The sequence below is a fragment of the Phyllostomus hastatus genome, unplaced genomic scaffold (assembly GCF_019186645.2).
Source record: "Phyllostomus hastatus isolate PE091 unplaced genomic scaffold, TTU_PhHast_1.1 phas_contig_80, whole genome shotgun sequence".
Lineage (NCBI taxonomy): Eukaryota > Metazoa > Chordata > Mammalia > Chiroptera > Phyllostomidae > Phyllostomus > Phyllostomus hastatus.
In genome coordinates, this window is record NW_025333960.1 from 51020743 (window position 1) to 51038304 (window position 17562).

Consider the following 17562-nt stretch of genomic DNA (forward strand, 5'->3'; position numbering starts at 1 on the left):
AGAGGTGCTTTTGAAGTGTGTGTTTAGAATTTGTACCTTTTCAGCAAATTACTGCCCGAGCTCCGCAGACCTGCCTATTTTCTCTTTTTCACCTGGTCAATAAACCTTTCTCTCCTGCCTTTCAAAATGGTGTCATCAATACAAGGGAAGGACCTTTCCCGAGGCTTCTCTTCTATTCCTGCCAACCCTGGGCCCGCGGTTCCCACACTGGGCGGGTGATGGTAGGACCGGGAGGGTGTTTCCACCTCAGAAAGCTTGAGCCCGGGGCCACGTATGCTGTTTGAAGTAGTCCGCAGGAGATCTGGGCCTCGCGCCCCTTGAGTGAAGACGGGACACTCACCCTGAGCCAGGAGAGCAGGGCGAGGGGGCCGTGTGTGGGGGGGCACACACACAGACGTGGCCGCCGGGCCGAGCGAGGGCCATTTTGCTCCTTTCTCTCCCCCAGTGGAAACGATCGCAGTGAACCCTGCTCACTCTCGTGCCTGGCTCTCTCCCGGGGCGGTTCCCAGAGAGCCAGGTGTTTGGGAGCACGGGAGAAATAGAGAGTCTATCAGGTGTGGATGGAGGAAACCAGCGCCCTGCTGCCCAGGGTTATGCCTTTTATGAATCTTGCCACCTGGCTGGTCCCCCTCAGCCGCTGCTGCTTCTCACGCACGGGATCACCTCTCCCACCTGCTGATGGAGGCCGGGCCCTCACTGTCCTGAGCCGTGGACAGGGCCACGCTCTGCTCAGCGTTGCTGAGTTAGCTACCTGGGCGTGCTGCAGGTCAGATCCATGGCAGACCGACTGAGACAGGGGGTTGCATGCAGGGGATTTATTGGGATGTGTTCTTGGAATCAGCCCCTGACAGGGAGGGTGGGGTTGGCCCAAGGAAGGAGCTGAGCTGCAAGGCAGTGGGAGCCTCGACCTTGCCTAACCTTGGGTAGCTGTGGAGCCAGGAAGGTTCTTCAGAGTTGTCCTGAATTAGGGGAAGAGGAGGAGCAGCTTAAAAGCCCCCCATTAGCTGGTTGCTGGATATAGGATGGCCCAGAAAAAAGGATTCCCTTTGGCAAAGTGGCTCTCTTTGCCAGCTTCCCAATCTGCAGGTATTGAAGTCTTCCCACCCAAATATAGACTTCGCAATTTTCTTTTCATTTTTTCCAGCTAGGATGGTTCCTGTTTTTGCATGTACAAGGTAAAGCAGTGCAGCGCAGAAGTCTGCATGAAGTAGTCTGTAACCCGTCATGCTCTTGGTTTCTGCAGCATTTACCCGAGTCCTTTCTCCAAAACGCCGTGCACAAAACACCTAAGTCTCGAGGACGGCCTCTGCAGATCGCCTTGTGCCTCTGTGGTGGCGAGCATCCTCCAGTTTACCCCAGTGACAGGACAGGGATGCAGGCCTAACCTGGGTACTGCCCAGAAGCAGTCCAAGGAGCGTTGATGTAGGATATTACCCACGACCCAGTGCTTCTTGGCTGATATGGGTTGAGAGCAAGCTTATTTGTTTTTAAAAACACAGGACACACTCTGTTGTGACCTCCTAATAACTCTGTAACTACCTTTCACGTGAATTACGTAGGTAAAAAATCCAATCCCTGTTTATTGTCATTATTGGGTTTGGCCGACATTCAATTACTCTGCATCAGGTCCATCAACATCGCTGAGCCCTTTCACTCAACTTTCGGACTCGCCTGGCCCTGGGGAGATGGGCCCAGTCCTTGCACCGCACCTCCAGTAGCACTGCCCTACCCTCCCGTGACATTTTCTGCTCAACCTCCACTTAATGAGCAAGGTGAGAAGTTATGCTCCTGAGAACAAAGCTTTCAGTGCCCAGGGGTTTGCCTTCTGGTGCACTCCTTGGCGACTAGAACTGAGTGAGTCAGGGGCTTCCCGGGATCCCTGAAGCAGACAAGGTGATGCGCTCGCGCTGACATTTGCCCGGGAGGCGTTTGGTTCCATACAATCTGACTCAGGGCTGATTGAGTTGTTTGAACGTTCTGAAGGTGGCCTGGAGACGGCGACCGGAGTGGGGACGAGATGAGCATGGCGCGGGACTGGGGCTGCCTCTCTGAGTGCTTATCACTGTCTCGCCGATGCCAGAAAAGTGCCTCTTCATGGGAGAAACCTCCCCCCGGGCGCACAGGTAGATCCTTCTCCGACAAAAGCAAGACTGTTCCCCATGAGGAATGTGTGTCATTCTGTCATACCACTACATGCGCCCTTATCCTTATGGAAAGAAAGTTACGTTTCACGGAATCCTTCCAAATGCACGACTTCCTTTTATCCTCACGTCACCGTTCAAGGCCAAGGGCGCAGGTGCAGGTGCTGATCTGTAACAGGTGGATGGACTGGGATTTGAGAGTGAAAAGGGCAGCAGCTAGGTGAGAAGCGGAGTGGACAGTCAGCTGGCGCTGGGTCCTTAGCGCTGACCTTGAAGTGGTGGCACTCAGCTACTGAGTCTGCCAACTAAGACCCCAGAGGGGATGTGTGTGCCACTGAATAAGTGTGAACTCTTTTTCTGAGAATAAACGCCATCTGAGTAGTCCTTGGTTACAAAGAAATAGAAATGAGATCTTCTTGGCAATTTTCACCTTCCCCCAGCGCTTCCTGAGCGGGATTCCTTTCCTGTGTTACTCTCTGTGTAATAATTAACACCTGTACTTCTTAAACCACGCGTCTTCCTCAAGGAGACTTCGCCAGGAAACAGTGTTCCATTGCCCTGGACCACGATAATTACAAATTAGGACTCCTTCAAACAGAAAACACATGCCCCCTACCCTTGTTTTCATGTGGAATATTTTTTCAACAGTTTGATAATGATACAGTGTGTAGTGGCATGTGAAAAAATATCTATTTAGAAGCATAATGAGAAAAGAAAACTTGCATGTAATGAGTATATTCAAGTGGTTTTATTTCTGCCAATTATTGCTAAATCTGCCTTCTCACCTTGGAAAAGTTCAGTAAAAATAAATTGCATGAGTTCTAACAATCTGTAGCAAACTTTTAAACTTTTAAAAATCAAGAATCTATAATAAGTAAACCCATGGTAGAGAATTCCCCTTAGAAGTCCTTTGCTAACATTTAATAAAAAATCATTCACAGATTTATTAACTTGCTCGTCAAAAGAGAATATGCATATTTTTTACTCAGCCATCATTACTCTATTTTTTGTACACAAATGTAGTAACAGTGTAGACTTTCATTTGTATAATCATGATTTTTTCTTCCTCAAGTGTTCACTACGATGAACAATGTAACTTTCCGTCTTCATCATATAGGTTAGCGAGGATTACCAGAGAAATTCATTTTCTTTAGTTTTACTTTTTGGTGCTAAGGTTTCCATGATAAACATTCTCTCTTTCCCAATAGTTTCATCTTATGTCCAGATTTGTTCTTTTTGATGATCTGAAATTTAGCATTTTCAGAGGCCAACCATGAAAAAGTGCAATTGTAATAATGTGGTGATATACCCTTAGGGGTTACATTCTGTTGCATCATCTCCAGTAGTTGCCACACACAGTATTTCAGTCAAGGGCAAGTGCAGAGATTTAATCTCCATTTCAAAGAGGAGGAGACTGAGCGTGAAGACCAGATCATCAGTAAGATGGTAACGAGTGGAGTTCAGATGTTCCTGGAAGGAAGAAAACTTGATCAATATATTTGATTTTTTTGTCTTAGTCTTTACTAAATTGAGGAATAGTTGCCATTTTCAGATTTTTCTTTAGGCAGACAAGAGTACTAGACTAGGTAGTTCATTAGTGTGTATCAGGCCCTTGCGGATTAAAAACTTGTAGAAAATTGTCGTCACTGCAGTGCATGGGTCTGTTTGTAGCTTTGGTCTTTGTAATCTTAAATGAAAGAAATAAGTGGTGGCTAAAAATTAATCAAGAACATGTTGATTCTGTCATCCAGGGGCATCCAAGGGTTTACAAAAGGCTCCTGGAGAGTGTGTATGTGTTTGTGTTCGTGTGTGTGTGTGTGTGTGTGAGAGAAATTACAGCTGCCCCTACAGGGCACTGTCTCTGGGTGATAAAGGCATGTGAATGCCTTGGCACAAAACAACGTGTCTGTCCTCTAACTGGGCAGCTCAGAGGAGTAGGGAGAACAAACCAGATACACAGGATGTGGTTTTCGTTTGTTTAGTTAAGTGTGTTTTCTTTTTGCCTAATGCTGTTAAAACCTAAAAGGAGAGAAATTGAAATAGAACAAGCATGACTGTTTTTACAAAGTGGATTATACATTTGCTAAATTTAATACAGTGCATTGTTTATTGAGAATGTGGAGTATGGTGATAAAAAGAATCTAGCTCTCGAGTTTATAAGTGAAGGAAGGGATTAGATATGAAAACAGCGAAAGCAGATTTTTCAGTATAAAGCAGAATTAGATGCATTCTGTTGTAGGAATTCCAACATGCCATGGAGGAAAGTGGGGGGACTGTGAAGGCCTCAGCTCAAGGGAATGTGAACATCATTGGTAGGCAGGTAGGCGGAGGATAGGAGAGAAATTCTGGAAAGGATGGAAATGCTTGCAATGCCGAGGCACTGGTGAACCCAGCGTGGCTTTGGAGATCCGGAAGAGAGAACCAAGGCAATAGCATATGGCCACATGGAGCCCCGTGCTTAGAATTCGGGTTGCATCCATCAATCATGGGAAGCAATCCAAGGTATCTCATGAGGGTGTGATATAGTTCAATGTATATTTTCGGGAGATATTTTCTGACAAGCACAGTGACAGCCCAGGTGACGTGAGTTATTAAAGGAGAATAACTGGGCAGTTTTGTAGCAGCCCAAGTGAAAGACGTTAAGATTCCAAACTAGGATTACTGCTCAGAGAAAATGGAAAGAGAGGGTTGACATAACAGGGATGTGGATGGGTGTCCCATCGAGCAGGAGCCACAGCGAATTGTGAAACATGTTACGTTTCAGGGCGCCTGTGAAGTGTGCTCCACACTCGTGGCCCAGGTAGACCGTGAAGAGTCCAGCGTGGTCTGACTCGTGGCTCCATGCACGGTGCTGACAGAGAGTGAGGCCCATTCTGTGCGTCCACAGCAGGCCGAGCACTCACACAATGACTGCATTCCCTTCCCTGCCCTTTCTTCCACCTTCTGAGTCAGACTCGGATAAGGAGTCTGTGCTTCTCATTCTTTGTGCTCATTTGCAATAATAATAATAATTAATAACTATGTGATTATTTACTGTGGTGTCACAGCAACTATTTTTGAGAAGGGCTCGGAACCCAGGCAGCACAGGTGAATTTTGTCTAGTGACTAATGAACCAGGATTCTGTTGTTGTTGTTTTTGTTGTTCTTTAGATGATTCATACGATGTTTCCAAGGGTATTTGCAAGTGAAATCGGCCTGACATTGTGAGTTCTCCTCTGCTCCCAATAGAATAAAATGTGGTTTTGATTGTGTGCTTCATGTGTTGTTTACTGATTTTTGCCATGCTGTGGGGTCATAGAATGTACCCCCACCCCGGCCAGAGGTCTGTGCGGTGGAGTGGGGTACTTCCCCATTTGTAAGAGGCAGCCATGGATGAGGGTTGTGCACAGCCTGTTGCGTGGGGCTGCGTCCCTGTGTCTCCAGGCACCCGTGCCTCCATAGACACATGTCAACTTGAGAATGCCGTTTGGTAGCTCTACACTCGCAACATTTTTCTTTGCTAAACACACTTTTTCAGAGCAAAAGGATGGTAGATTTTCACTAACATCGTGGGTCTCACCCCACCTACTAAGATTATTATAGAGTAAATCGTCTCTCAGATTAACTGTCTGGCAGCATCTGATAATCATGCACGCATCTCAGCACTTCAAAGTCGGCCATCCACTTTCAAGTTCACAGCTTCTCCTGACCTTCCAGGGACGTGGGGCTCAGACTCAAGGCAATTTTCTGCTGGCGGGTTTGGCAGTGATGCCAAGCCTAGAGATGGTCCTTGCTAAGGGCAAAGTGCCAGGTGCTGGGGCGGAGGGTAAAGTTCAAGGGCTCCTGAAACAGGTGTGTGTGTGTGTGTGTGTGAGTACGTGAGGGAGAGAGTATGTGTGTGTGAGAGGTAGTGTATATCTTTGTGTGCAAGAGTGTGTGAGAGTGTGCATGTGTGTGCATGTGAGTGTGTGTCTGTGTGTGTGTGTGAGACTCGGGGGTGGGCAGAAATGGGGTCCTTGTCTAACTGGAGAAGCCTTGGAAAGAGCAGTGGGCTGGCAGGGATCAGTTAAATGAATTAGAAGGGCCCGTTCTGTAAATGCCACTCCCTAATCAGATTTAGAGACACAGCAGGCCTTTGATGAAAGGTGTGGCCTGTGTATTATGTCTGTGGTCATCGAATCTTCCTGAACATTTCACACCACGGCCAGCCATCACGTGTACACACTCCTGACCCAGAGAGGCACAGCCGGGCATGAGGAGCCCTTAGGAGAATGCCCACGAGAAGTGGGCACAGGGGCAGATCTTGAGGTGTTGGCAGCTTAAAAACCACGCGTTTGCACCCATCACCTGCCTTTGTCTCAGGACCCAAGCTTTTGCTATGTTTTTGCAGTGCTAGAGTTCAGGGCTGTTACAGAACGCCATGAAAGGACCCTTCTGGTAAGTCATGCAGGGTGTGGATGGGACCCCACCCCGAGGAACTGAGTTTCTTTAAGATGTGGGGAGCTCTCAGCTGGGGGCAGGTTGCGTGCTCCAGTGGGAGGGTCCCACCAGAGAGGGGGCCGTTGGGCTTTTCTCCCGCTGGCCGGGCCTTGCAAGCCTGGGGCAGCCACAGACAGCTGGCTGTACGTGGGGACTGCTGAGAGCTGCGCCTGGCGCACAGGAAGCCCGCAGTAATTCAAACCGTAATAATTCTCAGCTTTCTTCATCTAAAACTAGACAGAGACATGGATGTAAGAGTAACGCTGAGAATGACTTAAGAAAATTAAGTAATTCACTCTGTTTCTAGACTACAGCTTCTCCACGTGCTGGATAAGCATCTGGGACAGGATCCGCTACATCATTCCACATTGAACCAGTATAAATTATCACTGCTGCCAGAAATTCATTTTTTTCTGTATTATTTAGTCCTGACTAAAAACTACAGCAACTAAGGGAGGAATCAGGTATTTGAATATCCTGAAGCAGAATATAAGCATAGCTGTTCCAGTGCAGTGGAAGGAGCAGTTAATAGATCTGTGGTGCAGTCCTGGATGGTGTGACTCAGTGGAGTGAGTGTGGGCCTGCGAACCAAAGGGTGGCCGGTTCGATTCCCAGTCAGGGCACCTGCCTGGGTTGCAGGCCAGGTCCCCAGGAGGGGGCACATGAGAGGCAACCACACATTGATGTTTCTCTCCCTCTCTTTCTTCTTCCCTCCCCCTGTCTCTAAAAATAAACAAATACAATCTTTAAAAAAAAAAACAACAAGAGCTCTATAGTGCAAAGTAGCACTCTCCTCAATAGCTGCCCCAGGAGGAAAATGCACCGAGCATACAGGGTCCACAGTCATTTTCCATCTTTTATAATTTTAGCTCCCTGTCTTTTAAAGAATGACCCAGAGGTCTGTAGGGCAACGAAAAAAAATGGTGGTTATTTGGTAAATCGGGTTTTTGCGTTCATACTCATTGAAGTCCGGACTGATAGCAGTTCTAGGGAACGAGAGATGGTTGAAATGACAGCCTGAGTCCTGGATCTTGCAGGTTATGAAGTTCAGGAAAATGTGTAATTATTTCTGAGTTTCCTGAGGTTCCTCTGTTCAACACGATGTTCTGACACACTGGAGGGACAGATCCAGACATGAAATGCAAATCAGGCGCTGGCCCGGCTGCTGACGCTGGGGTTAACCGTGCAAATCGAATGCAGTTCTTGGTATTTCCAGAAAGGTTTTCGTTGAAGTCTTAGGCACATATTGATTTAAAATTCCGACTTCAGAGAGCGGTGCAATTTTTTTCAGCTTCAAATGTGAAAGTATAGAACAGGATGTGGAGACCCACGTAGTGATGGACTTATATCCATAATTGATACTCATGGACAGGAGAAAGAGGTGGGAGGGCAGGGCCCCCTTAAAGAATGCGGTGATTTCTAAGCCTAGTAATTAACAGAGCAGATCCCCATTTACAAACATTCTATAGCAAGTCCCTTTGCTTGGAATGAGACCAAATCAACCCATGATACGTGTTTACTGAGTGCTCAGTTCAAGGAAAATGTCTAACCCTGGCAAGGACAGACCCCAGCCAGAAATAACACCCCACGTGCCTGTCTTTGGGAGTGATGGGAAATGCTTTTAGTCGGGAGATTGTTTACAGGAGGAGGTGAAATTGTCTTGCTCGCCAGGGCAAGATGACACTGTCCCGTAGCCTGTCCACGGTGCACAGTGAGCGCAAGCCTGTCTTTCCGAGGCCCACGCACCTTTGTGTGCCGCTGCTCGGCCTAAGAATTATTTTTGCGTATCTCCGTATCACGGACTCCCTTGTAAGTTAATCTCGTCTCACGTGAATTTTTCACCAGCTTCACTCTGATGTTGATAAAGGAGATGGTTCCATCAAATACATCTTGTCAGGCGAAGGGGCGAGTTCCATTTTCATTATTGATGAGAACACGGGGGACATTCATGCCACCAAGAGGCTGGACCGCGAGGAGCAGGCCTACTACACGCTGCGAGCCCAGGCGCTGGACAGGCTCACCAACAAGCCGGTGGAGCCCGAGTCGGAGTTCGTCATCAAGATTCAGGACATCAACGACAATGAACCCAAATTCCTGGACGGCCCCTACACTGCCGGGATTCCTGAAATGTCTCCTGTGGGTAAGTAAAGAACACGCTGTGTTTGCAATGTCTGCTTTCAGGGGATTTGTATGTAAAATTAAATCACCCCAGGTACTGAAAAACAAATCACATTAGTCTTTGCCTAACAGTTGCCAGTTATGGTGAGGGCATCGTTGGGGGTGTGTTAGGTAGCAAGAACCCAGATCCTAGTATTCAACACGTTATGTTATTTTATGGATAATTGGGGGGGGGGTTGTCCTTTTACCAGCTATCTCAATGTCTTCAAAGAATGACTTAGTTTTTACATTCCCTTTTCCATTTAAAATTTAAAAATGCCATTCCCACATGCCAGGGTTATGGGTCCAATCCCCGGTCAGGGCACCTTCGAGGGTCCATCAATGAATGCAAAATGAGCAGAACAACAAAATGATGTCTCTCCCTCCTCTTTCTCCCTCTTCCCCTTCCTCCCTTCCTCGGTCTCTCTAACATCAGTCAATAAAAATAAAACAGAAGGTAAAATAATAACTGAAACGATGCCTAAAAGTTAAATAATAACTACAAGTTAAAAAAGTAAATCTCAGACACAGCCCTATGATGATCTTTTATTTTCTCTCGCCTGATAGCAGGATAATGATGAACTATTCTAAGCATCTGTCTGTGGTCGGTGCATTGGGCAGCCTGTCGGTGGCCGGCCAGACTGTCCTTTGAATCTGCCGGTCTCTTGGCTGCAGAGCATTCTTGAACCACAAATGTGCATCCTTGTGGACCCACTAATCTTTTTCTATTTTCTCCAGAAACTTAAGTGCATGAAAATTTTTTATTGAATTTGTAATAATGGGAAAGTGATCCTCAGTCTGAGATATATAAAGGAATGATGGTTGTTTTGCTCCAAGGCCTTTGGAAATGGCCCAATTACTGGAAAAATAGAAAGTCAGGTACTTCTAGTATATACTTTATATCAAATATTACACTCTGTTTTAAATTTCATGTGTGGTACCTTTGGAGTAGTTTCAGCCAGTGTACAGTTTAAGTATGAATGATGTCATAAAACAAGAAAAGGTTATGGGGCCGGAATAGAGACCGGTTGCTTTATATGTTCATTTCCTGTTGTTTTTAGTATCAAAGGAGGGTGCTTATTTAAAACAATGATTCAATTTGTATTTCCACGCATGAAGATTTTACCCAGTGTGACTTGTTTTACTTTCAGTAAAGGTCATTCCATTCATCCCGAGAGTCAATCAGCACATCTACCACCGTGCTGGGAAGTGAAACTCCAGCACTGTGGAGTTGTGTGCCCTGTGTGCCCTTTAGGGGAAATCAGAACTCAATGACCCGAGACTTCTGTTCCTACCAGATGGGGGAGGGAAGATTATTCGGGGCGCCATGGTGCTTGCTGCCAACAGAATCGATGCTGTGGTCAGGAAAAATCTGACCCACACTGTCAGTATTTTCACCCGAGTAGCTTCTGTGTAAGCGTTTCTTTGACCACACAAGCCTCGTTCACACTCTGTGGAGCCCGCACCTTCCGAGTGTTTTGTGCTGTTGTTGCTTAACCGCAAAAACAAAAACAACAGTGATGGCAACAGCAACATGATTTGGGGGGGGTTAGAAAAAAGAGAAGGCGGACACTGCCCCCCCCAACCCAGATTAGTGATGTTTAGCAAAGCAGGGAGTTTTGTAGAGCGGTAGAGCAATTCGGTTCAGCTCCATGATTTTCACGGGCACCGTGGGAGCTCTCCATCGGCTTGCTGAGGCCTTCTTTTCCTTTCCTCCGTGGACTCTGACATGCAAATTGGATTAATGGGAACCTTGTTTTAGAGGCTAAAGCATGGCGTGTCACTTTGGTGGCAATGGTGTCACCGTGACAGCACATAGCATGATCTTTATGGACACACATTATCTTAGATTTTTGTTTGATTCCGACAGGTTCCGACTTTTCAGAAAATGCTTTTCAAGTCTTCAGGATTGAATTGACACTAATTGAGATCACTGGGTTAATATGAACATTTGAACTAAGTATAATGGAGTTCTACATAAAATAGGTTGTATGGATTTTTAGTGGGCCACTGTTTGTCCAAGTATTTAATTCTAACCAAATAGTTATAACAACCACGAACTGGTGTGGTATGTATAGCACAAGCCTTCAGTGTTTAATATTCAGGGTTACTTTGTCCATGACCTGTTTACTAATGATAAGATTTGAAACACACAAAAGCCCTAAGGATTGCTTATTCATTGCCAGGAGAGCATAGATAAGCATGGGAAATTTAAAGTTATTTGAGGGTGTGTCCCCAGGTATATAGTAAATTAATGAACACTTCAGAAAAATATATATTATACACAATCATATTACTTGAAGTATACTTTTCATCATTTTGTTTATTTAATTTTTTTCCTTTCTAATGAAATAGGAAATCAATACTAACTATATCACTAGAATGAATAGACCTGTAAGATGGTGCATTACAGAGGCTATAGAAAATATCAATATCATTGATTCTAACATTTTTAAATAAATCAAAATTTAATTCTTAAAATGATTTTCAAATATACATTATTTGGCCCTACCAGGCATCTACCAAAGAGAGACAGAGAGAGAAAACAAAAACAAAATAAAACAACAGCACAAACCACCTTCAGAAACTTTTTGAAGATGGTATATTATATATATATATATATCACTTCATAATTTCCACCTAATTTTAAAGGAAATGGTCAGGGAAATTTTAGATGTATCATAAAATGGACACAAGTGATCTATTTAAGGCATTTAGAAAGGGAGGTCTAGGTAGGAGTGCATCTAAAGGAAATGTTAGGTGAAAAATGCCATATTTTCAAGGAATTATTAGAGCCCCACTTGAACCTTAGAAGAATCACTGAAAAGAGGACTTGTCCCATTCCCATCAGATAGGATATAATTGATAAAATAACATGCTTAAATACATCAACTAATCAAACATGCTTACTATTTTTAGTATCGCATTCTGAATAGAAACAAAGAGGATGGAGCACTCTGAGTGCTTCCCCCGGGGAATAACTGCATATATGGTAGAATGAAGAAGCAACATGACATTGTGGCATCTGAAATATAGAAAAACAACAAATAATGCAATTATTAAAATTGTCATGTTTTTTCCTCCTTCCGGAGGTTTGGTTGAAATTTTCATTTCATGCTTTTTTGCATTTCATCAATTAGTAGAAACAAATGAAAAACCAGTAAAACTATTACTGAAGAGATAGGGTAGCCAACTAATTAATCCAGTATTCTTTATTCCATTAATGAAGTTTCAGCTCCTGTCTGTCTGGCTTTGCTTAGCTGCAACGCTGAGATTTGAGTGTCAGGATGCTCTTCTTTGTCACGCTGTCTTCTGGACAGTGATTGAGACTCCGAGAGATTGCTCTTGATAAAAACTTGTTACCTCGCTCTGATGGATGAGATGCCAGAAATTTTAGTCCCATCCAATTCTGAGTATTTCCAAGTCTAATAGGCATCATCAATCTCGCATTTTTTTTTGCCAGTCTCTTTTCATGCCCCTTAAATATTTCCAAGGGCTTAATTAGCATTTATCATAGCGCTGTCAGATTTCCGTGGGCCTCAAAACAAGAAAAGCACAAAATGAAAGAGAGATCGAATGTGCAATTACCAGCCTTTTGTGAGGGCCTGTGTTTGGTGGCATTAGGAAGTTTTTAATTCGTTGGTTTTTGGGTTGGCATGTAGGGACCTCGGTGGTGCAAGTGACAGCCACAGACGCTGACGACCCTACTTATGGCAACAGCGCCCGCGTGGTGTACAGCATTCTGCAAGGACAGCCGTACTTCTCGGTGGAACCCAAGACAGGTAAACACCGAAACGCAACACTCCTCAGAAAGTCACCATTTCTACCCTGGCATAGAATTAGTATTAGTTATTTTCACCCAGCATAGTTGGCACTGCTAACGTGTTCACGGTGCTTCTCTCTGCATGTGTACTATGGTAATAAGTAGCATATTATTTATAAAGACAATAGCACCTTTTAAGAATATTCTGAAAGTATTTATCAGTATTCCTAGCTATAAGATACTTTCTATTAAAAACTCCTTCCTCTGCTACCTCCTGACCATTTTTGAAATTCTTGGTTATTCACCTTTGCGTTTTATGCTTGGCTCCTATAACGAATTCACTGAGGAATTACATACGGCGAGGCCTGATTCCCAAGCAGACATCTCCCCGCCATGTGCCGGAGTTAGTGGTGGGTTCAGCTTCCCTCCCAGAGGCTGCATTTCTCAGGCAAATGAGTATAAACATAACAGACAGGAAGAGAACCTGCTAAATCAAAGGCTCACTTAAATGGCTCCTTTTTAATTTTAGGAGGAAAAGATTGACTTGCAAGATTGCCTGGATAGAATAGGTGGTCGCTTGGCTGGGTGTTGTGTTTTGCTTTTAAGCTGAAGTAGTTTACATGAAGTCAGCCTATAATTGGGAGCAGTGTCTCGGCCATCAGATAATATTTTATCAGTCCTGCTTCCTGGCTCTGTGTGTCGGGAAGATGGGGCGGGTATGAAGTTGGGTGGGCGTGTGCCATGGATTCTCTCCGTCCCTGTGAAAATCCAAAACTCCCTTGTGTTTTAACAATGTTACCTTTATCATGGAGAAGGATTCTTCAAATAGCCAAGTTTAGGATTATAAATATTTGATGGTGCCTATGATCCTAAATGAATATTTTAATGCCAGTTACCCTGTTTTTCATGTCTTTTAAATAACGGCAATATTAATTCATTCTCAAATCACTGCAGGAGATAAAAATTTAAGTGTCTTGAGAATAGCGGTTGTGTTCATGCATGAACAGAGGAGTACATTTAAGTCTAGCTCATCATTCATTAGAATTTTCAGACTGCATTCTAGGTTTTTCACCAATGGTAGTGGTGGAATTCCGAAGCCACTGGGAGAGTCTGGTGGAGAAGAAATAGTTCTGATCAGGCAAGTAGTGAAGGGGAAATAAGGGAAAGGATTCTGTCTGTGATGTGAATCCTGTGAACGGAGAAGGCGTGCTAGTGGCGGATATAATGACAGACCTGAGAACTTGGATTCAGACACCCACCCGTTCCCTTACATATCCACGCTTTGCAGCCTAGAAAGACAATGACAAGTCTCTGACAATCTGCTCACTAAATATACATTCTGGCATTATATAAGCTGTCTAAAAATAGCAGGTACTGTACCAACTCCAAGGGTTAAATATTTTGCTTGTTAATGGTGAGCTTGCGATCATAGCTTTGTTGGAAGCTAATCGGTTTCCCATAAGCCCTGTGTAGGTAATGCCTCCCTGGTCCACTGACTGGGCAGTAGTCAATAGGTCCCAGTAGCGTGGGATCACATTAGTAGTACTTTAAACTCAACTTTAATTTCCAATTCTAAAGGATTGCATATGATAAGAGAGGAAGAAAGTTTAGTTTTATTTTACTTAGGATTTTATTTAGGATTCATGTTGTAATCATTAGTACAGATCTGTTCTGGGAATTTTTATCCTCTCTGCTAATTGATAGTATGGAGAATGCACTTTTTACTCTCCAAAGTGTATTTTTCTTACAAAGGTGGAAAATTTTCAGTTAAGGGCATGAAGGACTGACTGTATATTAAATGTGAGTTAGGCTTCCTTACCTGGTGTCAGTATTATTCTTATTTATATGAGCAATAACATAATTTTCTTCATCTCCAAATCCCAGAGTTTTTGAGAAGTAAAAGTTTTGACAGGAAAAAATTACTGAAAATATGCTTATTCAAGATTGTTAGAAAATAGACCAGGAAATCACTAGTAAGCATATCTCTCTCAAGTTTTTCAACTTCTGATTACTTCTATAAAAAGAATATTAAATTTATTGTTATTAAGGATAATATTAATAATCATTATTATCACTTATTAATTGCCTATCATTAACCTGGCTTTGCTAAAATCTCCATCGAAGCTCATGGTCCATCACGGCACCGTCCACAGGCCCAGTCACCAGAGGGCGCTCTATTCTCTACCTTAATTTCTCCACCCATAAAACAAGAATGTGAGTAGCTGCAGAAACCAATGGGGACAATTTATTGCAACAAGCAGATAGAACAGCACCAGGCACAAGACAAGGGGGTGTCAAAAGGACTGACTGCAGAGATTCCTGTCACCTGTCTTCACGATGTCCCCCCATTTGCTGACAGACTGAGGGTTATTATTGCAATGTGTTCATCTATTCTCCAAACCTGCAAGCGAGGAGATCCCATTTTTGGGGGGTCTATTTCACACGTGGCAGGTCGGCTACCTAACTGGCAGTTCAAAAATGAACATGCAGGCTTCTTGTTCTAAAATTAGTAGGATTTGAGGATGCTGTCAGCAGGGCGAGCAACCAAGCCTGGGACCAGTGTGACTGCCCGGGTCGCAAAGCCGTGAAGACAGCCCTGGAAAGTGGATCGAGTGTTGAGTAGCACTTGTCATGCAGGAGCTCTTTGTAGACGTGGAGGTGCGACTACACGGTCCCAGCAGTGCACGGGGCCGGGGGAGGGGTGTGAAAGTAGGCTTACAGTTGTCCACATGGAAGATAGTATAGTCATAAACGTTGATACCAGAATAAACTGTGTCTGGGGAACTGCAGACCTACCTCTGCCATGCCCAGCATGTGACAAACCATCCTTCCCAACAGGCCCTTCCCTCGTGTTCCACACTGAGGCGGGGCTCATGGTGCGGGGGCCTCTTGCTCCTGGCGGGGTTGCTGAAAACCTCCCTTCCCACCTTCCGAGAGTCTCTTCTTCAGATTCTTTGTGCCAGCTCTGGCATTCTTTGATGTTCCAGAAGCTTTTGTGTTTACCATTGCTGGCTCTTCTCCATCTTTTTAGGGTTCTTTTTTACGCTTCACTTAAAAGTAGACAGGCCCAGTGATAAAGGCTTAGACAGAAACTTTGGAAGTAAATAGGAATGATTAGGAAGGGATTCACCTCGCACATCTAATGGATGCTGCACCCACGCAGCACACATGCCCTCAGCATCACGTTCCCTGGGGCACGTGATGGCCCAGACTCCCGAGACCAATGCGAAACCCGAGTGAGCAGGAACAAAGGCTCCAGTGAGCGTTTGGGTCCCAACACTAATGTGGTACACACATAAATTCTTAAGAAGCTCGCACTGTAAGAGTATGTGCGGAAAAAAAAATCCATCATCAGTGACTTGCAGGGCATTAGAGACTCATCTAAAAATGTATTTCTGTCTAAAAACCAGGCAGTTGTTGAACGGTGACAATGAGGAATTTACATGCATAATAGCTTTTGTGAACACAGATTATGAATAAATGAGAAGTTCATTTCTGGGTTACTGGGTCAGATGAAAAATTAGTCAGAAAGCCTGAAGTCTCATCCAGTCTCTCCTAAAGACCTACAGGATATATTCTTCTTGTTAGGGTAGCTGAGATGATTGGTTATTGAAATTAAGTAGTGTCGTCTTCCATACACTCAGAGAACTGGGGGGACCTGACTAGCGTGACTGTCCTCACCACTATAGAACTGTCGTGCTAACAACTTGCTTTGCGCCTGTGTGTCTCTATGATACACAGCAGGTGTGAACCTCGTCCAGCACCTGGGACTTCTTTCCCCAATGCAAACAGTTTAGGCTTAAAAGCTAAAAGCCAACTAAAGTCACAGAACTCTAAATCTATCATTTTTTTGCATGTCCCTATTTAAATTCAGTTCTTTCCCAATTATTTCATTCTTGTCAAAAACATGTTTCCTATTTGAGGTATTTAGAAATTACCTTTGCCATCTGCATTACTCTGCAAACCTTGTCATGATTTTTTTTTGCGCTTTGGAAACGTGTTATTTATAGGAACTGTTGTAAAGAGACAATTACAGGTGTGAAAAATGAGTGACTCTGACTGCTGGAGTTCTCTGCTAAATATTCTGTATTTCCTGCAAAAAGAATGCCACTGAGCCGGTCCCTGAGAAGATGAGGCTGGTGTGTTTTCTTGGCTGGCTGGTTGGGGTGCTCTGGGCCTCTCTCCAGCACAACAAGCGTGCAGGGATGAAAACTCACAGATAGTGATACTGGACGAAAAACGGACAATGAGCAGAAATTAAAATGTAAAAATGAATGTGTAGGAAATTCTTTTCTAAATTCAGTATTTTGCCATCAAGATGAAACATACTTCTTGGTAAGAATTTTGATATTGAGTGCTCAACTTATTTAAGAAAGCATTACAAATATAAAAAAAAGAGATAATTAAAATAAAAAATAGTAAAAGAGAGAGAGGAGAGAGAGATGGAGATGTGTAAATTCTAGGACGGTTAGTCAAAGACTGTTTGAAGTTGGCCACAGTGAGTGTTAGTTCGCTCAGTGCTCATTGAGTGATATATTAGAGTTACCAGATGGATTGAGGAACAAGCATGCCATATTCATAGAGCCATCAGCATGTAAATGGCCAAAAGAATGCAGTAAAGGCATTATTAAAAGTGACTCTGTTACTGTGATCGTAGCGATAATGTCCAACACAATTAGTGTTTTAGAATAAGTGAAGGTTAAAACAGCAATAGAAAAACCCAGCCTACTGAAAGTATAACTTAAATGCTTAAAATATCGCTGCTATTGTTGGTGTTTGCATGTGCATGTGTCTGTGCTTGTATTTGAGAGCCAGTGCTACATCTAAACAAAAATGTTCCTTAAGACAGTAAGAGCATTACCTAACTTGGAATCTTAGTAACCAATAATTCATCGCTTAAATTATTCTTAAATATTGAAAAGCTTGCCTCATCTGTCCCCCACCTCTAGAGTAGTTACCAAACCATGTAATATTTTGAGGTACAGGGCAGGCCTGTACCTAGGGCAGCAGAACCTAGACTGATAACTTAGAGCTGAGATATAA

At 43.9% G+C, this 17562-nt stretch overlaps 1 protein-coding gene across 3 annotated transcripts in view; it reads left to right on the forward strand.

The window, feature by feature from the left end:
* CDH7 (cadherin 7) overlaps positions 1-17562 on the forward strand; it is a 119010-nt gene that overhangs the window by 42069 nt on the left and 59379 nt on the right. For 2 of the 3 annotated variants that reach the window (XR_006787030.1, XM_045850323.1), the window contains exons 3-4: positions 8445-8739; positions 12419-12538. The exons of the other annotated variant lie outside the window; for it this stretch is intronic. Coding sequence is in view for 1 of the 2 variants with exons in the window: in XM_045850323.1 (XP_045706279.1) it covers positions 8445-8739; positions 12419-12538 (415 nt within the window). In the remaining variant the exon portion in view is untranslated. The remainder of the gene's footprint in view (positions 1-8444; positions 8740-12418; positions 12539-17562) is intronic. 3 annotated transcript variants of the gene reach the window in all.